General features: G+C 35.7%; 1 protein-coding gene across 1 annotated transcript in view; it reads right to left on the bottom strand.

The window, feature by feature from the left end:
- Positions 1–24,927, bottom strand: part of LOC150102081 (uncharacterized protein CG3556-like) — an 80,641-nt gene extending 55,714 nt beyond the window's left edge. Inside the window, exon 1 of the mRNA XM_090400831.1 lies at positions 24,826–24,927. Coding sequence (XP_090256957.1) covers positions 24,826–24,877 — 52 coding nt within the window. The 5' untranslated portion in view covers positions 24,878–24,927. The remainder of the gene's footprint in view (positions 1–24,825) is intronic.
- Positions 24,928–27,132: the final 2,205 nt, after the last annotated feature.

Raw genomic sequence — 27,132 nt, 5'->3', positions numbered from 1 at the left:
ATGCAGCTTCGTTATCAAACGCAAGATATTTAGTGAACTTGAGCTGGAAACATTGAAACCTCAACCTGTAGAAGGAGACTGTAGTGACCCTGAAGTGACCAAGAATATGAATGCAGCAAAACTAGTTTCCAAGGTGCAGAATACTGATAATCTTGAAAATGTAAAAAATGGTTGAAAGGAAGCTACCAGAGAATGAAGAACTCGCAAGAAAAATTATCGGGCAAATGAACAGCAACCTGGAACGAGTTAGGCATCCAATATTGAGACAAGTACCTCAACGAAATCTGAAGGAACTCCTACAAGACGCAAATAAAGTAATAAAGTTGCAAGGGCTATTCCTACTGGAACTATTGAACAAACTAATCAACTTATGCACTCATCTGAATTAGGCTATAAGATTAGTGAACCCAAAAGCAATAAGACTCAGGAACCAAAATGGAAGCCTCAACTGGAGAATAAAATTCTTAAACTCAGAGCAGACGTGAGCAATTTGAAAAACCTCAAGGAAAAGAAGCTGAAAAACAAGAAAATCCAAAATAACCTCATAAAGAGATATAATACTGGAACACAACCTATTGATGAAGTATTAGAGGAACTGAAGCAAAACAAATAGTTGTAGCGCGGCTAAAATAAGAAGATACAGTGCACGTATTGAACAGAACAAACAAAATTCGATGTTTCGCGCAAATCAGCACCAATTTTACAAGAAAATTGATTGCTGCAGGAATGATAATCTTAAAGAAAATATAAATATAAATACCAGAGACAAAGAAAAATACACTAAAGTTTTGGACGGGACAACTGTAAGAGGCAAAATAACAAGGCAAAATGGATTGAACAAATTACGAACGAATCTCAAGAACGAAAAATGAAAATAACAACTAAATTGGTTCAAAACCAATCTAAAAAGATATAAAATTGGTGAACACCCGGAGGGATGAATTACGTAGCTACTGGTTGAAATATTTAACAGGCTTACATGAAAGACTTGCTAACCAATTTTATGATGTTCTAGAAGGAAAAAGCAAAGAAGAGAGGCTCACAGCAGGGAAAACGTTTTTGATGATAAAGGATAAAGAAAAAGGTTCAAAGTAACCCAGAAAACTTCCGACCAATAACCTGCCTGTCAACAACTTTTAAGCTACTCACATGCATACTAGCTGACAAAATATATAGCTATCTTAAAGCAAATTCTCTTCTCAGAATTAAACAAAAAGGTAACAGCAAAAATTCAAGAGGCACAAAAGACCAATTGCTGATTGATAAAATGATTCTTAAAAATTGCAAACGTAGAAAACCCAACCTCCATATGGCTTGGATAGATTATAAAAACGCATTTGATTCGGTGCCTCATAGTTGGATTTTAAAATGCACAGAACTATTCGATATCAGCGAAAACGTACAAAACATTTTGCAATCCAGCATGAAAAACTGGAAAACAACGTTGGTTATAAATAGAGAAGAAATTGGAGAGGTAAACATAAAAAGGGGCACCTTTCAAGGAGACGCATTATCCCCTCTATTGTTTATATTGTCATTGATCCCTTTAACTAGAATTTTAAATAAAACTGCTCATGCTTATCAAACTGCGCAAAAGAGTGCAAAGACATCTCACCTTTTATACATGGACGATCTGAAGTTGTATGCAAAATCAGAGAATGAACTCGGATCGTTGCTTAACACTGTGCACATATTCAGTTAAGATATATCAATGGATTTTTGCTTAGACAAATGTGCAATTTCTGGAATAACAAGAGGAAAGTTTGAAGATCTGAACGGAATCGAGCTGCACAGTGGTGAAACAATTTTAGAAGTATCAGAAATTCTGCACAATAAGATCAAAGAAAGAAGTAGAGCAGATTACATAAGACGACTAAGGAAACTCCTTAAGTCAATGCTTAATGCTGGAAATTTTATAAGAGCAATTAACACCTGGGCCATAATTGTTCCGAGATATTCGGCAGGCATTGTTGAATGGACCCAGCTAGAGATGGAAGATTTAGATCGAAAAACTCAAAAATTAATGACAATGTACCATGCCCTCAATCCTCGCAGTGACATTGGTAGGCTCTATCTATCACGCAAAAAAGGAGGCAGAGGATTATTATAAGTAAAGCAAGTTATTGAAAAAGAAAACGAAATTTGAATGATTATCTGCAGCAAACAACAGAAAATTGTCTAATTGAGGTAAGTTTGTATTATAATTTCTAAAATTGAAATACAAAACCAACTAAGTAAAGTGAGAACTGAAAGATGGAAAAATATGGCATTGCATGGAAATTATCTTCACAGCATAGAGGACAGCGCTGACAGCAACTTGACCTGGCAATGGTTGAGAAATGGAGCACTGAAGAAAGAAACAGAATCGGCAATTTTTTCAGCATAAGAAAAGGCCATTAAAACCAACCTTATGAAGGCAAAAATACAAAAAAAATTCAAGAAGACAATAAGTGTAGATTGGGCAAAAGAAAGGAAGAAACGGTAGACCACATTATAAGTGGATGCAGCAAAATCGCACAAATTGAGTACCGTAAAAGACATGATAATGTAGCCAACATAATTCACTGGCATTTATGTAAAATGTATGGGTTTAAAGTATCTAAAGACTATTGGAAGCATAAAGTTCACCAGAAAGTGGTTGAGATTTCAAAATCCAGACTGACAAAAGCTTGGAATGTATTACACCTGATATAACAGTGGCTGAAAAATGTGAAAACAAGGGTGTTCAGTTTATCGAAATATCAGTACTAGGAGATAGTCGGATTTATTACAAAGAAACTGAAAAAAATTACAAAGTATCGCGATTTGTAAGTCGATGTTGAACGAATCTGGCCAAAGAAAACGAAAGTTGTTCCCATCATAACAGGTGCTTTAGGCGCCATCCCCAAAACATTGAAAAAACATCTAGAAGCAGTCGAGTTAGATGGATTAAAAATTGGGCAGCTGCAAAAGCCCGCTTTGTTCGGCACAGCTTTCATTTTCAGAAAGTATTTCCACAACTCATAGGCCCTTGGGTAGGGCTCGAATTAATGATATATAACCAGCCTTTTACTTAAGACTGAGGAAGCAAATCAAGCTTGAAGGAATATTATATATATAAATACTAGGGGGCTCTGCTACCCCCCCCCTGGCAATTACGGTGCCCAACTCCCCGAGTTCCGGGCTGGTAGGCCAGTTCTCCTTGAATTCTAATGACTCGAATTTTGACTCCCCTTAGTCAAAATCACGAAATTACAAAATCACGATGATGCAATTAACATCAAATGTTTTTAATTACTGTGCGTGGTGTGTGTGTGTGTGTGTGTGTGACGCACGGGGCGAATAAACTTAATCACTGAAACCATTTCATCCCCCTTATTTCTGATTCCTCTGCAATGAGTCATCATGAGTCGTTCGAACTTGACCTTCACCTAACTAAACACATTAGTAATGTAGATAAACCTACATTTTTTTATAGCTTGTTTCTATAAAAGAAACTTACTCGATCAAAAATATTTCTTAATAATTTATTGAAATTAAAAACTACGAATGCTGTGTTAATTTTTAGTTTATAATTTTAAAAAGATATAAGAATTTGAAATTCTAACACTATGGCATTAAAGTTGGATAAATTCAGAAAAGAATGATACCAAACATATTGTAAGATTTAAAATAGGCCCGATTTAAAACGTGACATAAAAACGTTTCAAATTTCGGTTTATCTTTTTATATATATTGAATGGATATATGCAGACACAGGGTGTCCCATTAGTTCCGAAATATTTCAGTAATTCATAAAAAATAGAAAACTTGGTATGTTAGAGTTCAGTTTGTACGAAAGTGAATCGCAAGGAGGGGGATGTTTTTGGTGGGAAGAAAAAAAGTACTTCAAATTTTCTCCGATAGAGGGCGCTGCACCACATGCATCATTTACAAATTCGTGCAAATGAGAGTTCCATAAAGCGCAGTGTGTACTACTGACAGCTCGTAATGAATGCAAATTCACACTCATTGGGGATGAACAGAATTGTTTATTTTTTGAAAAGAAAAATTTGTTTGTGTGATGCTTACTTTGGTGGTGCGAAGATTACGCACCATGAAGGATGCGGAATACGGACGTTTTCGCTATGCCTGTGATTCTTGCAGCTTCCCCTGCACTGCTTACACAGCTTCATAATTGTGCCGCTAGGGCATTCATTTGCAATACCACAACGCTGGTACAGGCTTCGGATAACAGTGTTATCCGAAGTTCTGTGTTATCTGCATGTTCGAGGGCGATTCGACAAATTTCCAGTTTTCTCGAAATGCCTTATTAGAGACTGTAGTCATAGGGTCTTGACCTAATTCATTCTTTTCTGCGGTGGAAACTTTCGTAAAACTTCCGCTACCGATTTCTCACTTACGTAAGACAACTTCACTAACAATATCTTATCCACCAAAGGAATAAATGCGTGCGAATTCCCGAACTGGGAATTCGCACGCATTCATTACGAGCTGCCAGTGGTACAACCTGCGTTTTATAGAAACTCATTCGCACGTGTTCGCAAATGAGGCATGTAGTCCAGTATCTTCTATTGGTGAAAATTTGAACTAAATTTTTCACCCCACACACACACACAAAAAAAAAAAAAAAAAAAAAAAAAAAATCCCCGTCCTTGGATTCACTTTCATGCAAATGGCCAATTTTTCTGGTTTTTATGAATTGTTGAAATATTCTGGAACTTATGGAACATCATATATATATATATATATATATATATATTACATATAAATATATATAAATATAAATATATACATATATATATATACATATATGTATATATTTAGAGATATACAGAGAATTTAATGACTGAAACCGAGAATAATTGTGAAGTTTTAATGGTATAACACACAGCTAGTTTCGGCTTTTGAGGTGTCTTTTAGGTGTCTTTTAAAAATAGGAAACAGCAATAAAAACACTGAAGGTTAAAAAACTGAGAAACACATGAAAAAATTGCAGTACATAGTTAACATGAAAAACGTTGTAGTTACATTTAATTGTTCTTTCAATTTGAGCTATAACCTCCCAGATAACCATTCGGCAGTTGTTCAGTACTGGCGTTCACGAGAGACTGCAAGCACGCACTCACCAAACAATGCCACGATCGAAAGAACAACTTAAAAGTAACTACAATGTTTTTTCATGTTAATTATGTACTGCAATTTTTCCTGTGTTTCTCAGTTTTTTTAAACTTCAGTGTTTTTATTGCTATTTCCTATTTTTAAAAGAAACCTGAAGAAGGCTTTCAAAATCCGAAACTAGTTGTGTGTACCATTAAAACCTTACAATTATTCTCGGTTTCAGTGATTAAATTTTCTTTATACAAATGTGTATCAAAACAACCGAGTCAATGTTCCTCAACACACACACACACACACAAGAAACCATTCTCTACATAGATTGAGGTGCTTCGAATTACTAAGAGAACGCTCAAAGAATCCTTACTCACAGTTTATACACTCGAAAAAATTAAGACTAATGTAACCACCAACAACTCAGGTCTTATCATCATTTTCTTCTTTAAGTAAACTGGTAAGAACTTACAAAATCTTACTAGATGTGTTCACTCTTCACGCGGTTGCTTTTTTGATGTCTGGCTGTATGACACTATTATATAAGCATCTGTCGCGACGTCTGCATTAGACTGCGAAAATATCGAATGCTCCACGGTAAAACGTCTACGTGACCGCTGATCTGACATCTGCTGCAGGAATGCTCAGTTTACAAAGAAAAAAAACGATGGGATAAAAAAGCAGCACGCGGCAGTCGCAGCCTTTTATTTATTTATTTGACACTGCGTTGGTGTAACACGAAATGCAATCTGAGATTGGGTTCCCACTTATGTTCCGCACTGTTCTACTCCATCTAAATGTTTTTCACCTCGAGTTCTGGTGAAAAAGATTTCAGAGCGCTTACGAGTATTTCTTTGCCATTTCAGGAGGCCAAAATTAAATCACGTGACTTCTAGGTCAATATTAGGCTCCTGTCATGCGTTACATAACTCGCCAACTTGACCTAGAAATCTTTAATTTTTGCCATTATTACCCGAAAGTTTCTGAAACAAATTTCTGTTTTAAAGATAATTTTTAGCTTTAATAAAGCTAAATAATGCTCTGTCTACGATCCTTTCATTTTACAAATTATTACAACATGGATTTTCAGTGCAGTTTGAGACCCCTACCCAGCTTAAGTGTTCGGCATTTGGCATCATTTCTGGATAATCTGACCCTTAGCTTGACATTCTTTCATATGATCCACATAAAAAAAAAGAAGTTTTCGGTTCGAATTCAAAAGTTTTCATGCTATCGATTTAGGCTTTAGGAGGTTCTAATCTACTTTCTAGTTTTTGATTCGACCTTACTTTGCCTGGTATAAAGTAATTATAGTAACTTTTCACCTCTTCAAGCAAGCCACAATGTTTTCGTCTGACATAATTTGAAGTGGAAGGTTTTTCCCTCCTGGAATATTCGATTTTTCATCTAGCCAACCAGATGAACGCATTCAAGAAACACAACATGCTTGAGAGATTTTTTTGAGAGAAAAAAAATACAAAAAAAAATGTTTCTGTTGATCTGTGAGAATCCTCGGAATAAAATTTACTGACACTTACTCCCAAATCTTAATTCTGCCATCTGCGCTCTCTTAAATAGGAAGACTCCGACCTAATATCTCGACTACTAGCTTGACACTGACAGAAATCTTGTCATTCTACATCATTTTATTTAAATTTCATATGTAATTTAATAATTTCCAGAGATGGTGCTTTACTGAAGATGACAGTAGTATGGTAGGCACTATGAACAAGATCAAGATAGGATAAGGAATCGAGACGTCATTGGTTGATAAGATCATTGACGTCATTGTGTGTGATGCTATGTGTGACGTCATGGGTGGAATTTCCCTGGGGGGGGACATGTCTCAGTGACGTCAGGTCGTATGTTTTAGTTCATGTATGGAATTGTGGGTGATGGTTAGAGATAAGGAATCGTGTCGTGATTGGTGGGGCACTTTAAACCAAAGCGGAGTAGGGTGAAGGGGGTAAGCGACATCAGTGTTATGGATGTGAGTTGTTATCAGATGAAGATAAGTGATGTAATTTGTTAGTTGTAAATAAGTGATGTCATTGATTTGAAGTGGAAAAGGAAGTTATAGTAATCGATAAGGATTCATACCGTGATTGGTCGAACACTTTAAACCAAATAGGGGTAGGATAGTGTGGGAAGCCACTTCAGTGTCATTGATGTATGTTGTGTTGTGAGATGTAGATAAGTGAATGGTTTGTGTATGGCATTGTGGGTGATGGTTAGAGATAAGCTAGAGTATGGAATGTTTGGAATTTTCTGGGAAACATATATATCAGGGACAACCTGTTGTGTGTTTGGTTCGCTTATGGAATTATGGGTGATGGTTAGAGATAAGGAATCGTGACGTTATGAGTATGGATTTTTCTGTGGAACATACGTGTCAGTGACATGACATAGTGTGTTTTTGTTTGCATATGGGATTGTGAGTGATGGTTGGAGATAAGATAGAGTATTGAATCTTGGAATTTCCCTGGGGGACATGTCCGTCATTGTCATCACATTGTGTTTTTACTGTCTATAGTTGGCAGTACAAATTTTCCAATAGTGTTTTGGGATATTGCATTCCTGTTATTGAGTGTGGGAACTTTAGTTTTGAGTGAAGAGATGGCGGCAGCATTTAGACTTTTTCTGAATAATTAATTATAGGCTATCATTCTGTCCCCCCAAACAAACACACACACACACACACACACCTTTTTTTGTCAATAGATGAGTATGGGAATTCTTAGTTTAGAGTCAAGAGATTGCTGTGGCATTTAGACATTTTCTGAATAATTATTTATAGGCTATCATTGCTGTCCCCTCAAACACACTTTTTTTTTCATATACATAACTCATCAGAATATTTTGATTTGTCTAAAATTTAAGATCTTAAAGTTCATTGCATTTTCTAATTAATGTTATCTGTATTACATAAGGTTTTCGGCTATTGGAATTTTTAGTTTAGAGCCAAGAGATGATCTCAGGCTTTAGAGATAAAAAATTAGTTCTTTTTTTAATGAAAAACCAACCAGCATTTTTAAAAATAAAAATAAACTGAGATTTTAATGGATTACAAGAACTTTTGTATGTAGTCTAGAAAAATTCTAAAGATAATTTAGATTAACTTAAATTCTCTCCATAATGGTTCTTCTGAATGCCAATAGATATTCCAAAATAGTTTAATTATAACCATATATCCAGAGCACAACAGACAAAACACAAGGGTTGAAAGAGCGAAATTTCTGTAAATAACCTGAAAATCTAGTTGACACTTCTTCCTTTAGATTTCTGTCAGTTTGGTACTCTTCATTAATTTTATTCATATTGGGGGTCATGCTATGTTTTTCCCATGGTTTCTATCCAAAGTAACATCATACAGTTGGATTGGAAATGCAATTTTCTAATGCTTATGTGTAACATCCTCTGTTTGGGTTTGGAATTCTCCATTAGCGATTTCTTATTAGAAAATTCTTTTGCCACCAGAAATAAATAGTTATTTCTTATATTTCAAATGAATATTTTGCTCAGTAGTATACTTTATTAATTTTTGTTACAAAATTCCAAACTTTAAAACTTTATATACTCTTTCCTTTAGTTTTCTGTCCGTTCATTCGTTTCTGTCATTCACACTGTGGCTCAACCTATTTTTTCCCATGGTGGTGAGCATAAAAATCATGAGTCTTTTCAAGACTATTATCTGCCAGTGACCCAAAAATTCGCATCTCTCGAAGCAGAGTTTTTGATATGGTTCTATATATATATATTGTTTTCAACTTGATTAGTTGTTTTTCTCTATTTTACTTTTAAAATTCAGTTTAACTACATATTCTAACCAGAATAACTTAGCAAAATAAATAAATTCCTTGTGAGTTCACTGTGACTTAAATATATATATATATATATATATATATATATATATATATATATATATATATATATATATATATATATATATATATATATATATATATATTTGTGGTCTTATTTGACTGTTTTTGATAATGCTTCTCACATGACAATCCAAACTTCACAACTCACAAGTATTAGCACCAGTATTATAAAACCAATCAGCTGACGTTTCTCTAATGGTTCTTGATTTTAACATGCAAAGAAAAAATCTTATTAAATCTGGTTCCTTATAGCTCCATTTCTAGAGATAAGATATGTAATCCTTATAATTTCCCAGGGTGACACCTATCCATTATTTACATCACTTTGTGTGATATTCAGAGTATGGAATACATGAATTTTCCCATATAGGTATTTAGTTCCTTTTTCAGACTATGGGAATTTTTAGTTTAGACACTTTCTAAATAATTAATTACACCCTATCATTGCTGTCTTGTAGTGTTGTTCAAATGGGTATCATTTCACAGACTTGTGCATGTTTCCCACGCTTACTGATGACTAAGTGATTTTAGCATTCACGTGATTTCCTTCATTGTGACACATACCCTAATCTTTATTCATTCCTGATCGTGGGAAATTGTTACTGTAGTAAAATTAATGCTTACATTTTTCTATTTTAAAACCAATACATATATTTCAGCATTGATATGAACAAAATCTTTGGTTCTGTTTCCAATAACATTTAAAAGTACACGTTACTTTCACGTTTTGGGCAACCAATATCTTAACGTTCTGTTTCAAATTTCCAAACATTAGAAATTACACTATAGTATTATCTTTAAGATAGATGAGTCATATTTGCTCTTTTGATCTTTGCACGGCTGTTGTATAGTGGTAATGACACATACATACTAAGGATTTTATAATCGCTTCTTGTTTTCCAATAGATGGCAGATTTGTTTTCATTAGTGTACTTATAATGGTATGGAATTTGACCTCATATGAGTGATGAATTCTATGGTTATAAAATGTCACGTGTTTTTGTTGTCGGTTTTTCTGGTTATGATTCTTTATAAATACACATTTATGGAGATTCGGAGACATTGTTCTTATTTTCAGCTATTTTTGGAAATTTATTTGCTTTCAACAGTTCATTAGTTGCAAGATGAGCCATTCTGGAGAGAAAGTAAGTTATGTTTCTTTTGTGTATCTTAAACATAGCAACTGTCATTTGAAATATTAATAAGTTTATTTTTTTTCTGTGATTATATTAGCGAATTTTTTGTCTATGTTACTAATACTGTATAAGGTTATAAGGTGGTTTTGCAATGGGAGAAAAACATGTTCATGAAAATGTTTCCAACTGTTTTGTGTTAAGTGAAATGCCCATAAATCATTATATTTGCTTGCTTGTCAGGGTAATTGGGGGAAAATGGTGTATGTTTAGTAAGATTGTGTTAGAGAAAGGATTGCATAGTGTCGAAATTGCAAAAAGACCTTATGCTGAGTAACATTTATTTATTTTCTTAAAGAGATCTCTAAAATCTAGAAAGTATTTTTTTTAATACCGATCATCCATAATTCACTATGTTGATGGTGATGGGATTGTCTATAATCATGTGCTCATTTTTGTAGAGGTGGATTTGAGAGATATGTCTGCAAGAGCAAATGAACAATAGACAGGTAATGGCATTAATCCATGTGTAACAGTCGCTGGTGTCACAGGAGGGAGCTGACACCCCCCCCCCAATTTACATCCACATTCTGGATATGAAACTAATGTCTCTTCTGCTAGTACTGACACCTCACTCTATGGGCATTTTTATAGTTTCGGTGGGTCGGACATGATTCTCTATCGAATATCAAACCTGTCAAATGGAGTACCAAATTAGATTTCGTGACCTTGGGTGTTAGTGCATCCAGTTTAGAGACCAACAAAAATTTACCATTTATTCTGCTCTCTGAATAAACTATCCAAAGGATAGTTGATGCCTTTTATGCTGTTGCCCAATTGGAATGTGAGTTCTTTTTGGTAAATGATTTTTCTATTGATATTGTACTTATTAACATCAATAACCTAGGTAGTGGAACAAGCAAAGTGAAACGATGAATGCTGCTTAGCCTGGATGAATTTCTGAAAATAAAAAGTGCTCTTGTGGAAATTAACAACAAAGACAATCTTTGCATGGCCCCAGCACATTCTGGGTGTTTCTTCACACACTGACAATGTCGAAACATAGAGACAAGTGTGGTTAAATTGTAAAAAGATACAAACAAAGAGGGTTTTAACTCTCCACAAAATTGTAGGGGTTCAGCTCAGTTCTTGCAGTATTCCAGAAGCAGTTCTCTTTCAGAAGCATTTGACTACCAAATATCAAATCGTAATTTTTCGGATGATGCTGATTTTTCTGAGGTGTTTCAGGGACCAAATGCAAATAAACAGATCTGTATTTTATACTGAAAGTCTCATTATGATTTAGTGAATAGTGTCACAGCTCTGTGTGAGGATAACTACTATTGCTCCAGTTGCTTTCTAACATTCAAACAATCTATCAAATTGCAAATGCATCAATGTTTTTATGTATGCAACTGCTGTTGCACAAATGCCAATCATAGTGTGCAGGACCTTCTTTTGTGCGAGTCATGCAATAGATTTTTCTACGGCAATGAATGTCTGAATTTGCACATAAAAAATAATATTTTTCGAAAATTCCGTCGTTGTGGACAATTTTTGGCTACTTTCTCTACAGCTAAAAGCCACATCTTTCCACCTGAATATTACTGTCACCACAAATTTTTAGTGAGAAAATCAGAGGCCGCAAATAAACAAATTTCTATGATCTATTTTGACAGAGAAATTATTGCTAAAAATCATCGTCATGTTCCAGTATTGTGTATAACTGAATTTGGTAGTCATATACGCGAGTTCTGGAGTGAAAAGTGTATGCATCAGTGTCTAGATGAGTTGTTTTCTGTCAAGAATATCATGAAACGGGGTCAAAATGGGAAGATCCTTCAGACTATCAAATCAAAACACAGAACGATAAGTGTGATTGCACACAATTTTCGTGGTTTTTACGGTAATATTTTATTTTGGAATATTTTTTTGCAAAATATTTCCAGTGTTATACATTATATTTCTTGACAGTTTTTCATACATTAGTGGACCTCTAAGGAAATTTCTAAACATTTTAAATCTCCCAGAAGTTCATAAAGATTTATTTTCTCATAAGTTCCATACATCTGATTAACTGGATTATTACAAAGCAATCCCTGAAAAATCATATTTCCAGCCAGAATTTTTGAACAAAGAACTCATAGAGTTGAGAATTGGTAGGAAAATCAGCTAGACACTGAATACTGTCTGAAAATGGAACTATTGGCTTAGATGTAGGATGACATGCATGTTTTGGGTGAGAGCTGCAAAACTCTTTGCACTCTCTTCATACAGCTCACCCAGATTGACCCATTACTTCATGACATAACAACTGCAGAAGTATTTCTCCAGGAGCTTGAGAGTATTTCTCCAGAACTTTTTGAAACCTAACACTTTGCCCATACTTCCTGCTTGGGGTTACAGGGAGGCAAACATGCAAAGTCGAAAGGCTTTGTCTTGGCTCAAATGGCCAGAACAACAGAACAACATAATCATACAACATGCATGTTCTGTAGGGGGAAGAATGCATCCGACCTTAATTTGTCAATGGGAAAAGTGGAAACATATATGTGTTCTATGGTTGTTTCCACCATGGTTCTCAAAAATACTACAGACCAAATACTTTCCAACCATACAGAAACACAAAGATGATTATCCTTTTTGAGGAAACAAAAGATCGGTAAAACTTTTTTGTAGCAAAGGATTCGATGTGATCTCAATTTGGAAATATAAACTAAATACGGAAATTTCAGAAAACAGGGCCATGAAAAACTTTATTGCTGCTCTTAAAATTCCAGATCCCATTTTACCTCATAGTGCTCTGCCTGGTGGCAGAATCAACTGTTACAAAATGTATCGCAAAACCCAGAAGGGGAAGTTATTTGCTATTTGGACTTCAATAGCCTTTATCCATGGGTAATGAAATACCAAGTATTTCCTATGGCACATCCCGAAGTTATTCTCGAAAATTTCCACTATATTCCTAGGGTATACTTTGGTATTTGTCATGCATAAGTGGAAGCACCTGCCAAACTCTTTTTACCGGTTTTGCCCATCACAGTGAATGAAAAATTAATCTCCTCCTGGTTGGGATGTGGGCTTCTGAAATGGCCTCAAAGTGCTTTATCACACACCGATCTTTTACTGGTATTTGGTGCACACCAGAATTAGATTTAGCCCATGCTCACAGTTATACCGTTTTAGAATTTTATGAGGTTTGGCATTTTTCTAAAAAATTTGAAGGTGAAGAAAACTTCTTTGCTCACTATATTGATACCTTTCTGAAGATGAAACGAGAATCATCTGGATGGCCTGAGGGTAAAAATGGGAAGTATTATTTAAAATAAAGTGCTAATAGGCTTCATTTCGGTGATGTAAACATTATTTAAATTAAGGGGATACTAAACCCCACATTGAAAGAAACTCAAACATCAGAATCAAAGAGTTTCATGCCGAATATAGTAACTATAAAAGTATCGGCGACTACTAGCGTAAGCTAAAGCACGTAGTACAAACTACTTTGATTCCGAATTTTGAGTTTCTTATTCGATTTTGAAACAATGTGGGACTTAATATCCCCTTAATTTAAATAAAGGGAAGGTATTATGCTAAATAGTGAACACGTTAGTAAAAACCCTGGTAAACGTTCCTTTACTAAGCTTTGTTTGAATTCCCTATGGGGAAGGCTTGGTATGAGAATGTTAAGAACTCACACCCACGTGGTTTCCTCTTATGAAGACCTCATAGAAATGTTTCTAGATAACAGTAAAGTTATCCAAGAAACCAGGCTAGTTTCAGAAGAGCATATGATGGTTGCCTACTCTCCTATTGAAGGCACCGAACCTGAAAACAGGAAAGGGAATGCTGTCATCTCTTCATTTGAAGCTACCTACAGTAGGATAAAGTTATATGAAGTCATGGAACCTTTGCAAAACGGATTTTGTACACAGATACCGATTCTGTCATTTTCAGTAAAAAACCGGGCGATTACTCACCGTCCATTGGTGGTAAGCTAGGCAATGAACTCAACGATGACGTTATTGTTGAATTTGTTACCACAGGCCCTAAATCTTATTCCTACAGAATGCGTGGGGGGGAGAGATTGTGACTAAATGCAAAGGCATTGCTTTAAATTCTTGTGCAGCCACTTCTCTTAATCTGGAATTTATGCTAGCAGTAGTAAAGGGTGAGCCACAAAACATCCAAATTCCTGTGCCAATTTCTGTCCATAGAGACAAATGGAGCTGTCAAGTCAAAACGATCTCCGTAACAAAAAGATTTAGTTACACCTTTGCAATGTGCATAGTGTTAACAGACACATGAACTTTTCCCTATGGGTATTTTAAAGGATAATTCCTTACACTCACATACCCCATAAGCAAAAGATGTCATCTATGGGACAGAAAACTAAACAACGTTCTACCTAGTAGGTAAAAAAAATCCGTTGTTGTTTCCTACATGATAATTTGCAGTGTCGCCCTACTCTTGTGCAATTTTCACATCACTGTTATTGTGACTATTATTCCACAATGGCTTTTTTCCTCTTAGAATTTAAAATTTTAGAATTAAAACAAAATCCTCTTGGAATGATTACATGGTGACTGTGATAAAAAAATTCTTAATGGGGAGATTTTATTTGTATTAAAAAACAAGTATGTGTCAATTTTTACATGATCTCTGATTATTATAAAAATAATCACAGTCTAATTATGTTATCATTTTCGCTATGTTCATACATTCATTTACAAGAATAATTTCGGGAGCTACTCAGCCAGGAAAAACAACCTTCGTGTTGTTTCTCATAGAACATTGTAAACATCTAATCAACCCACCACTGGAGGGAATCGTTTACTGTTACAGTGAAAATCAGGATAAATTTAAAAAATTAACCAATATAGAATTTGCGAATGGTTTGAAGTTACCTGAATTTGATTCAAATGAAAGAAATGTACTCATAATCGATGATTTGGTTCACCAGGCTAAGGACACCACGGAAATAGCTGATGATTTTATAAAAGGTTCACATCACTGTAACCTCAGCATCATTCTTCTGACACAAAATTTATTCTGTCTAGGAACACATTTTCGGATAATTTCTCTCAATAGCCATTATGTTATTGCATTTAAAAATCCCCGAGACTCTTTACAAATTTCTCATTTAGCTTCGTAATTGTTTCCAGGATATTCGGGTGTGTTAGTTGATATTTATAAAGACGCAACCCAGGACCCCCACTCTTATTTAATTTTAGACTTTAGACAAGAAACACCTGATATTTTATGCTTACGCTAGTTTTGATATTGAGAGGATATTGCCAGGGGAAGAACTCAATACAGTCTTTATTCCCGAATGGATGATAGACTCAAACGATATGAATATCGCATCAAGTACTTATCTCATTCCTCTCCAAAACAAGCAGATGATGCCCTAAAAACACTGTACCTCCCACCAAACCATGATGCTCTGTGAAGTCTGCAAAAATGTTATATCTGGCAATATACCACTAAATAATCACCGGAAGTCACGCATATGAAGGGAAAAAAATTATAAGAGCACTGACCAACAAATCGGTTCCATTCATTCCTAGAAGAAAACTGGTTTTACAGCACGAAGGAGCACTGTTCCCATTGTTTGGCAGTATCATTGTTCCTTTATTGAGTTCACCTATTAGAAAATGAATCACATGTTTAAACAATTTACCCTTCCCCAATCACCAGAGCAGCGTGAGAAGTCTAGATGATGAGATGAGTGCCATTTTAAAATAGGGCAATCAGTATCCAGATGAAAAAGTAAAAGCATATTTAAGTGTTTTGCAGAACTACTTAGGTTTGAAAAATCAACTCAGAAGGAGAGCAACAAGAGCATTGGCTGTCACATTCGGAAAAAAGCATCCGAATCCTACAGTGTGCAAAGAGAATACACAGCCCCTTTCCCGTCAGCCATCAACATCAGTCACTCCCAGTGAGCAAAATGTTTCCAGTCCACTCCCCATCCGGAGGAGAGCTCGAAGAACCAACGCCAATTTTTCGTCTTTTCTCCTCCCCGAAAACTGCCTGGGAATAAGAAACTGGTGTGGAAAAAATGGTAAGTGAAAAAAAAATTTTTTTTTTTGAAATTATTTTTTATTTTTAGTAAATGATCTGTTACAGCATAAGTGACAACAATATCATTTAACCAAAAATCATTAGAATAATTTTTGCTAATAATATTTTGCATAGAAAGACCACGACATCTGAATATTAAAAAATATACACAGTGCAAACTACATGCGACAGATTCCTTAGCTTGTACAGCTACAGTATTCTAATGCTATTTATTAATATTGATATTCAGAAAGTTAACAATATCGCTTTCGGGTGGACTACCGAAGCTATCGAAAAAATCGCCGTGTTTGTCTTTAATATGGATAGCTTGCCAATGTTGTCCTGGCAACTAGGTCTGTCTGTGTTCACGACGAACATCGACTGTTGTTTTCTGATCGGATGTTGTGGGCAATTCATCACGAGCACAAATTCCAAAACCCGCTTTTCTTGCGGTGGGTTCTAACTCTAGTATGCTTACTGATTGTTCAGTGTTCATAGTCTAGTAACACAGAACGATCCTTTGTTGTGGATAATGCACACTCAAATTCTGCATAAAGAACCATTGTTATGTTTTCAGGAAGAGTTTGAGCAAATTTAACTTCGAGGCGCACACTTCCTCTTCTTAACAGGCTCACATGAGGGGCAACGGTATTTTGACTTGGCGATAAGTCAAATCCATAGAAAACATTTCCCTTTACGTATTCCTCATAAAAAATGTCAGTACAATTAGTCATTGTCCATTTGCCTAGCGATCTGAACAGTGACATGTAACATCTGCTTAATGCCTTTCTTTGAAGACCGGAGTCAAATGTGGCAAGGGATATTGAATACCGTCAGATGTCATCACCACTCATGAAAATTAAATGGATTTTTGTTGAAAGTTCCATTAAATCCATCACTAGCAACCAGTACAATAATTAATCTAGATGGTATTTCAACTAGACACAGGTTGTCTTGTGTGGCAACTGACATGCCCTTTGGAATCGAAAAATAGGACACTTGCACTCGATTGATGGGATATACCATGTTTGACTTGTTTAACACAGACAGATGAGCCAGTTGATTGTTTGGGTTTATTTTGACTTTGCGGACAAAACGTGTAGCCTCTTCAATTTGCACTTTAGCCTTCGCATCAGCACTTGCAGTCAATAAACACAATTCGGGAGAACTGCGAACCAAACGAACACGAACAGAAAGGTTGTTGATCAAGTACCGATCTTGATCAATACCGTTTGTTGTATCAAGACCAGTATGATGTCAGCGTGTATTCGCCCAAGCATCTCGACACTTTTCGATTGGTTATTTCGAACTTGTCGTCTACGCATCCCACATTCACTTTTGGTAAACATATCACTAACATTAGCGACGTCATCTTTAACAAATACCTCGTTTGTTAGTTGACTGCTTTTAGTATCTCTGTCATAATTTAGCAGGTTTTTAATACAACCCCTATAAGGATACGTGTCTGATGCCACATTCACTAGTTTGTCTTGGATGATAAATTCAATTTGAATGAACAGAGAATGGAGAAAATTGTTCACGACACCAACTGAAGAATCTTCGATAGGTTTACCATCATTATCTGTGATGCACAAACTATGCGTAGGTATGATTTTCCCAAATCTAAGTATTCTTCCGACGTATCTGGTATGCAAAATTCCACGAGACCTCCACTGTCAGTACTGGATATTGGTTGGTAGGTGGCATAAGACTTCTTTCCACGCACACATTGACACAAGGGTGGGAAAAAAGATCTAACTCCTACATCATATCCTCAGCAAAAGATGTCATCTCGCTTGCGCTTTTTAGTATTCGTTTTTTTTTCTTCTTCTTACTTACTTGACCTTTCTGAAGTAATCGGCTCTGAGCTTTATCATCAACGGTTTTCCCAGCTTCTGTTGCTCTGTTTATAAAGGCTCGACGTACAGGTACCTCTTCTAATACATCTCCTATCATATGCTGACCGGCTCTTAAGGCTTGACGTCCGACAAATTGAGCTGCAGGTTTCAAAAGTGGACTTAGAAAGGAGAAGGCACTTCTGAAAATGCTACCTAATCCGTACCCACGCTGTATTGGGACCCCGTAAAACACTTGACCTCCACCTGCCTGCAGTGTGTAATATCTGAGATAGTCAGTCATCCTTCACTTGTCGGAAGTGTAATTTAACTATTGTCTTGCCGCCACGAAAGTGAAACAATTCGCCAATGTCAGAACGAATTTCAATGCTGATTGACTGAAATGTTTGTTTTCGTAACGGATAATAATCAAGGTGAGCAAAAACGAAGGAAAACTTGGTGTTGCACTGAACAATTCGTAACAACGGTGCACATGTATCACCAACTATCTGTTCTTGGATTAAATCAGAATTAGCAAAATATGCGGCTACACCCCTCTTTATATCAACTTAATATTTCCCAGTGATTGTGCCTTTCAGTTTAACACCAATCTGATTAACACCCAGTAGAAGATCCAACCCCGGGGCTTCCTTAGGAAACAACAGGTTATAATCTTTTGGGACTGTCAGAGAAAATGTGTTGTTTTTTGTTCTTTTCTCCAGTAATCACAGAACGCACATCAAACATTGCTTGAAGAAGTTCAGAGGGTGACTGTAACTGCCTTGAGAAAACTTGTACACTTTGTAAAATCCTTTTTTAAACTGTTCTAAAACATTATTTCCTGTGATATTAGAGTTGGCGATTATACTGACTCCTCCTCCTATCTCCACGTATAATATGAAACACATCGTAACCGGAATCGGAGTTATTAAATTCTCCCGGAAGATGAATTTTAGAAAGAGCAACTTCTCATTTCCCTTTACGTCTGATCTCGTGTGGTAATTCCACTTGAAATTTCGTTTGCGTGTTTGTAGGAAACATTTTCATACTGGCGTTACTGGGAAGGGTTATGTAAAACATCTTCGCTACGAACCCAAGAATTATACGATGAGGGATAACCGAGCCACTTAACAAAATACTGAAGCTTTCCTTTCTGTTTGCGGGTGTTTAACTACTTGTTCGATTAGATACATGTCTTCCGGAAATTCATTGGGTATATCAGCCTTTTGCAGTTGAGGTTCATAGAAAGTTCCCTCCACTATCTCTCCGTCCCGACTGCAAACTCTATTTACTACAGGGTTTCTATTAATAACCTGAGAAATAGTGAACAATTCTCGTGTCCAGTTACTCCAACACCTTTGTCTAAATTTGTGGGGATCATCACTTAAAACCACACTATTGCTACGTGAAAGTTTGGTTTGGTAGACTCCTCTTGGGTTCCGTACAAATATTTTCAAATACTATCCTCGTTGTGAAGGTTAACTTGCGAAGGAGTCATACCCATAGTGCGGTGTGGTGTGAGGTTATAAGTATGTACAAGGGTTGGCATACTTTCGTATAACTTTTACTTTTAGTATACGTCATCCATTTGTAGATCTTCGTTTTCAATGTACTGATAAATCTTTCTGCAATGAGTGCTTTCATTTCGTTCCTGGCCGTATATAAATGAATATTATATTATTTCTTAAATAATGCACGAACTTTCTTGTTGCAAAACTCTTTTCCTTGATCCGTGTTTATGTAACATGGCACTTCCTCTTTAAAAATAGACTCGAAAGCATTAACAGCAGCGTCTGCAGATTTCTCCAGTGTTCGAAACCACGCAAATCGGGAAAACAATCAATGCATACAAGAAGGAAACACACGCCCCCATTATCTTTTGCATGGTATGACATATCTGCCAAATCACATTAAAAAGTGTGTACAAGTATTGGGATTTTGATTTGATTGCATTTAAACTTTCTTCTAATGGGTTTATGTCCCACATAAGTAGGCTTGTGTTGATAACCAACTTTTCATGGTTTCATGTGGCAAATTTGTATGTTTCTGTAAAGCTTTGATACTTCCAAAACTAACTACTGCATTAGGATTATAGTAATCTTCTAGCTTTCCAATCACTAAAAATAACACTTTTTCTTTGCAGGTGAAAATCAAGAACCATTGCAAAAGAGTCAGCTGCTTGTTTTTATAGTACTGCTTTTTTATTTTAATGAGCTGCGAAATATGTATAATCATATGGGAAGCAGTATCAAAAACAGCCAAGTACAACAACCAGTAATTAATTATTTTAGAAATGTGAGCATGAAAGAAAAATTGTGTTTTTGTGTGTGCGCCCGCGCGCGTGTGTGATAGCCATGATACTCTAATTAATTATTCAGAAAAGGTCTAAAAGATGCTGCCACCTCTTGACTCTAAACTAAAAATTTCCGTACTCAATAACAGGAAAGAAACACCACAAAGCTCTATTGGAAAATTCGTGATGCCACCTATAGACAAATATTTTCCAACACTTCCACAATCGAATCAAAGACCCCGACACGCAACAAATATCCTCAGAATTACATATTCCAAACATCACTCGATCCAAACACAAAACGTGACGTCAATAACGGATGGGTGTCACCCTGGGAAATTCCAAGGATTAATTACTCTATCTTATCTCTAAAAATCACCCACAATTCCATACACGAACAAAAATACATGACCTGACGTCAATGACACATGTGCGCCCAGGGAAATTCCAAAGATTCCAATTTCATGACGTCACGCAACGAATCACACACGATGACGTCAATCATCTTATCACCTATTGACGTCATGATTCCTTATCTCATTTTGATCTTGATCTTGTTTATAGTGGCTACACTACTACTACTACTCACCTCTAACTCCGCTTCTAGACAATATAGAGGAAAAAACCTTACAATGCTACCCTCACAAAGCCAAAATTTGGTTTCGTTATGTGTACGGTTTAACGGAATAACTCGAATAATTCATAAAGTACCTGAACGGCGCCTACATCCACGCATACACTTTACTGGACTGTAAACCAAGGGAACTATTTCTGGCTTCTGGATGCCTCCGAAGACAACAAATCAGTTATCTGATAGAGGAAAACTACCTACATCGGAAGACGCATCGATGCCTCATCTCACAAAAACCACCTCATGCAAAAACGTAGGAATAATTAAAACTCTAAGAAACATAGCCTACTTATCTAGCAGCATAGCAAACAGGATGTAGGTGATAGACGACTAACATCTTGCAAACTACTATTTCAGACAATGACATCTACGCAAGAACATAAAAGTGCATTATCTATTCTTTATATCCAAATACATAACGGGCAATATTTCTAAAATACTTATATTATGACACAAACACAGCTTCCATCCTGCTATGCAAGATGTCAAAAGAGTAATTCGCCTAAAGCACTTCATACATCCTCCAAAAACCACGTGCTATTACATTTAGAGATAAGGGGTTATGTAGGACAAACAGGAAGATCTAAGAAAACTATTAGCAAATGAAAATATCTTAAAGATGTGGAAAAAAAGAGAAACCATAAATATGGATTAGTTCATAATACTGCAACTGAAGTCATCCTGTAATTAATTGGCAGAAAACAGAAATGCCTTATTTGACCATCAACTACTTTATCTGAATATGAATCCATAGCATTTCGTACGCTGAGAAATGCAATGCACACATATTCAATGTAATAAAAACCAAAGGATAATTTAAAATAAAAAAAATCACGCACATAGAACTTGGACGTGATGCTCATTATGGTTTACAACGTGACAAATGAAAACATCTTAAAGATGTGAAAAGCCAAGTTCAGCTAAGTACATAACCATCGCAACTCCAGGTGTGATCGCATATGCACTTACTTTACCTTGGGTTTTTCTTTTTCTTTTTCTTTATTTCTTTTTTTTTTTTTTTGCGAGTGGTTAATGATTTCGCTATGCAATCCAACCAGCAGGATGCAGGGTTCAAATCCCGCTGTGAGCATGATCTTTGTGATGAGCCGTTAGACAAGAGATATTAAGTTCCTTACCTCATGTTAAACGTCAGTCCCATCTGTTGGAAGGGTTGAAAAAATTCCATCTTTGGTCTCTTAGAGTAGGATGTCTTGATTATGCAAAAAAAAAAATATAAACATAATAAAATGATCAGCCCACGCGCAGTACAAAAGGTTTCGTAAATAGGAATCACATATTTTTTTATGAAAAGAAATCAGCAGTGGCTTTCATTGGAATTAACTTCAAAGCAAAGTTTATTATCAGTAATTGCTTAATACCACTGCGGGAGGTGGAATTCTACTCTATTTGAAGACACTGATAACGAACGTTATCGAAAAACAAACAAACAAAACACGATACTAATATCCTTATCTAAAATAAATAAACTTCGGTCTGTGTGATTCATTCAGATAATGTGCTTTCTTCACTTGATGTTCTTGTTAAGCCAATGCAGTGCATTGTTCGAATATCAAATGGTAGTAAAAAAAAAAAAAAGCCAAAATACAGTAGAACTGAATAATACAAAAAAAAGCTTCAAAAATATCAATTTCTGTTATGCACCTTCAAGGGGTGTAAAAGTTTCCGAGATTGTTTGAAAATGATTCCATCCCGAACCTCGTGAAAGAAAATCATAAGGACAGCGCCATTTTATGAAAGAAAGAAAGAAAAAAAAAAAATCTGCATCATAGAAACGTGGACAAGCAACAGAACTTTGGACGCATGTTATTATTTTGTTGGGTATTACCTGCTTGGGTAAACTAACGGTTACATTTGGTATTCTGTTGAGATAATTTGCAGAGCACACACCGAACTCACCGGAGCTAGTTTGAGCTCAAGAGCACAGCGCTATATTACTTCGACGGATGCAAATACTCAACATCTTTGAAAACGCGAGCTTATTTTAAATGAACGAAATCAGAGCATGAAGTATGACGCTTCCACAGATCTGGCCTTATGAGGGCGCTGAATCCTTCTTCTTCTACTTGTTTATTTTTCGCATTAAGCGTATTGGTCTGTTACGGAGCTGTCTTGAGCCCTTCCTTTCGTCCCCCTGTTCTGGGGGAGGAAAAACCTGTTTTCGGGTGGGGAAAAACCCTACCTTCATATGAGAACGCTAACACACCTACTGTCGAAATAAACTACATAAAGGTTCCTCACGTCACTGACGGGAATCGAACCAGGTCTTTCCGACCAAAGGGATTCGTCTATACCAGCAGCGGCCGGTGAAAAGTTTAAGTTGGGGTGCTGCATATACAAAATAAAAAATAAATTTTTTTTCCTTAATCAGTAACCAGTTAATTAATAAATAAATTAACATATTAAGAAATTGCTTTATTAAAAATATTTCGCCCTCACCACGAACAAAAACCTATAATAAAAATTTCATATCTCACAGAAATAATGCGCAAGCATACGATACACTGCCTAAACGAGCAATGTATCGTATGCTTGCCCACGTTATCACTGGTAACGAGCAACGAGAAGCTCAAACGAATATCGGCGAGACCAGCTGCAATTGGCCTAACGTGATAATTCAGACACTGCGTTAGATCGGAGTGCAATCTAGAGCGTTAATCGAACAATTCCAATTATTAACTATTCAATCAATGTCAAAACATAAGCTGTAACCATTAGCATGTTGTATTGCATTTATATAATGCTGTAAGCATTATTATTTATAACACAAACAAAATTTAATTTTTTTCATTTTTTTCTTGGGGGTGCTGCGGTGTCGCAGTGCTTATGTACGAGCCGCCACTGGTCTATACCGACTGAGCTACGGAGGCTCTGTGCCGAATCCTGGCGAAACAAAATGAAATCGTTCATATAAAAGCCAAATTGATAAATAGAACTTTGTTGACGGCCATTATGTCACTGGGTGTTCATTTTTTTCGTGAGCTTCTCGGGAGAATTCCATTAGGAACGCCACCACACTTAATGGACCGGGCAACACCTCCTGGTCACTCAAGTTCCCCCAGATAGCTGCTACAGCTAGAGAAATCCATCTTCTTTAGTGTGTGCATCGTGATTCCTTACTGACTGGCTTCGGCTACTGATCGATGTTTAGATGGTGTTGTTATACTCGGCGGCTTTCCCCTGGAAACCGAGAATCTGATGGAATCTACCTAAGCACAACTAGTGAACATACATGCGCAAGTGCGCACCGTCATTTCCAGCACTCCTCCGGTCCATGCGGAGTCCATTATCTTAGAGAGACAGATCGGATAGTCTTGCACGAAAAGTCATTCTTACGTTGTCAAGTTCATACCTTCATCAGATGGCCATAACATTCAAGAGGACTTCGCAAAAAAAGACTTCCATTTGACACAGAACTTATACCCCCTACTTAAACATTTCTTAATCTCTATAAGATTAATTACTACGTGGAGCGCAACACACTCACCAATGTGGCATCAAACACGAATTGTTTGTTTTATGTGATTTCCGTGACTGTCGTGAAGTCCCTCTCACTCTCTAAGTACCTGCATGACATCGAGATTGTAACACTATATACATACAATTAGCATTATATTCGTTGTTCTCTCCCATGAATCCTGCACACTGAAAGGAATTTGAAAATGTAATTACAGTTTCTAGATATAATATTTATCGAAGTGGGGGGGTCTTTCACTATTTGTTTCAATCTCACAAATATATATTTAAATTTAAAAAGTAATACATTTCGGATAAAATGTAACCATCTGCCTGCTTTAGTGCTCAGTTATATGAATTTAAAAATAAAGTTGCTTAGACCGATGCAAATGCTCAACATCTTTGAAAAATTCATACTTACAAGTGATGTACTCGACAACTAAGCCTACCGCTATCACCAGAAGCAATCTCATCGTCACCAGTTTTCCTTCCTTTCTTTCAAAATACTTGGCAAGTGATTCCACCCTTGATTTCTTAATCTACCCACCTCGTACGTAACAGTTCTGTTTAAATAACATTTTTTACAGCAGAATGGCCAATGAGAAAGGAGAGAATGAATGATAGGATCTCTGTGTGTTGAAATCTAAGTTCAGGATTATCTTAAGGCTCAAAGGAGAAAGATATATTCAACCACATGATTTCGTTCCCTGATCACGTGCTTAAATGTTCACTCAAGGAAGAAAACAAAACCAGAACGATGTTCTAAAGTGTGCATTTAGTTTGCATTTGATAATCATCGAGATACTAAAGTACTCTTAATGCAAAATAATTGTTTAGTTCAGGAACTGCAAAATAAAAAATCTGAAATAAGACACTTTCTTCTCTATTCCTCCCAGAAAGCTCTGTTTGTGTGCATGGGCACTCATCATGTACTTGATCCGGGCACTGCTTTCACTACTCGTCCTACCAAGCACTTGTTGTGCTCTTAGATATCAATTAGAGACATTGTCATTCAAAAGCGTTCGTTAAGGAGATGTTTAAGTTTAAAAGCGATAATTAATTACTTGCATTTTTCTCATTTCTTATATATCTAAACATGTCTATATACAATGGAAAAATAAATTAATTCATTTAATTAAATTAATGCAAAAATTAAGAAAGAATATTTATGAAAGTTAGGCAGATTGATAATATGTGTCATAAGAGACTAACTTCTTCTTCTTAATCCTTCCCCCAGTGAAAGAGGGGGGGGGTGACTCTTTCCTCTCAAACAGTAGTTTCCACTATCTACTAAAAAATGCAAGCCTAGTTTTCTTAAGGTGGCAGCCCCACCACTAGGATATCTAACGCCATGATAGTCACTTGACATAGGGAAACACATATTACTTTCAAGTCTCAACGAAATCCAAACTGGACAGAAAATATGGGAAAAGACTCCAAACTGGAAAAGGTTAAGAAACTTTGGAAAAAGAAAAACTGGTGAAATATGCTACATAGAACATTAGAAGCATAGCACATAAAGAAGAATTAGATAAAATTTTAAATGACGAAAATATAGAAATTGCAGTTCTTACAGAAACAAAAAAGAAACTTAAAGGAACAAAAGAAACAGCTTATTACAATATCATATATAGTGGAGTGGATGAACAAATACATGCAAAAGCTGGTGTAATGATTTGGATCCATAAATCGATTAATGCAAAAATACCTCATTCTACGTACTGGAATGAAAGAATATTAGAAGTGCGAGTAAAATTAAATAAAGAAAATTTAACAGTTGTTGGAGTGTATGCCCCTGAAGAAGACAAAGAAGAAGAAAATGATTACTTTTACAAAGAGTTAAATGAATATATGAAACATTAAATAGAAAAGACCATATAATTATAGCCGGAGATCTCAATGTCATAATAGAAATGAAACACATTTTTAAAAAAAATTAGGCAAAACCATGATTAATTTGTATCATATCTAGAAAATGACATACAAAATAAGACCCAGTACGTACAAAACACTAACACACATGAATGCTAATATAAAAGAAACTGCAAATATAAATTGTGAAATAGATGTAAAAGAATTCTTGGAATTACTTTACAGATCTTATACAATAATCTACAAAAATTTGGAGAACCAACAGTAAACAAAAATAGAAAGCGACTCATTGATTATTCAATATAAAGAAATTTAAAAAGAATGAATACATTTCACAAACATAAAAATACAAAGAGCTAATAGGCTTCATTTCGGCGATATAAACATTATTTAAATTAAGGGGATATTAATCCCACATTGTTTTAAAACCGAATAAGAAACTCAAAGATTGAGTGGCATGAAACTCTCTGATTCCACGGTTTTTAAACAATGTGAGATTAATATCCCATTAATTTAAATAATAAAAATATACTTAAATATACGTGGTGTGCAAGAGGACAAAAATCAATAATAGACTACTTTATAACAAAGGAAAATGCAGCAAACCTCTTCCTAGACGTTAAAGTTAGAAGAAGGCTACAAATTGACACAGATCACTATTTGTTACACGCAAAACTAAGATTTCCACGAAACTGGCTACAAAAAAATACCAATAATAAAAATAAATAAATAAACAAACTAGAGAAGCAAAATCTAATTACAAAGTAAGACTACTAAATGATTCAAGTATAAGAATAAGAATCAAGTATAAGAAATTTATACCGAGAGAGGATTAATAACTACTTAGAAAGAAGTA

The sequence above is a fragment of the Typopeltis vanoorti genome, chromosome 11, assembly GCF_054136105.1.
Source record: "Typopeltis vanoorti isolate ZY-2024b chromosome 11, IOZ_Tvanoo_1.0, whole genome shotgun sequence".
In the NCBI taxonomy this organism is placed as follows: domain Eukaryota; kingdom Metazoa; phylum Arthropoda; class Arachnida; order Uropygi; family Thelyphonidae; genus Typopeltis; species Typopeltis vanoorti.
This window is presented reverse-complemented; position numbering and strand designations above follow the sequence as displayed.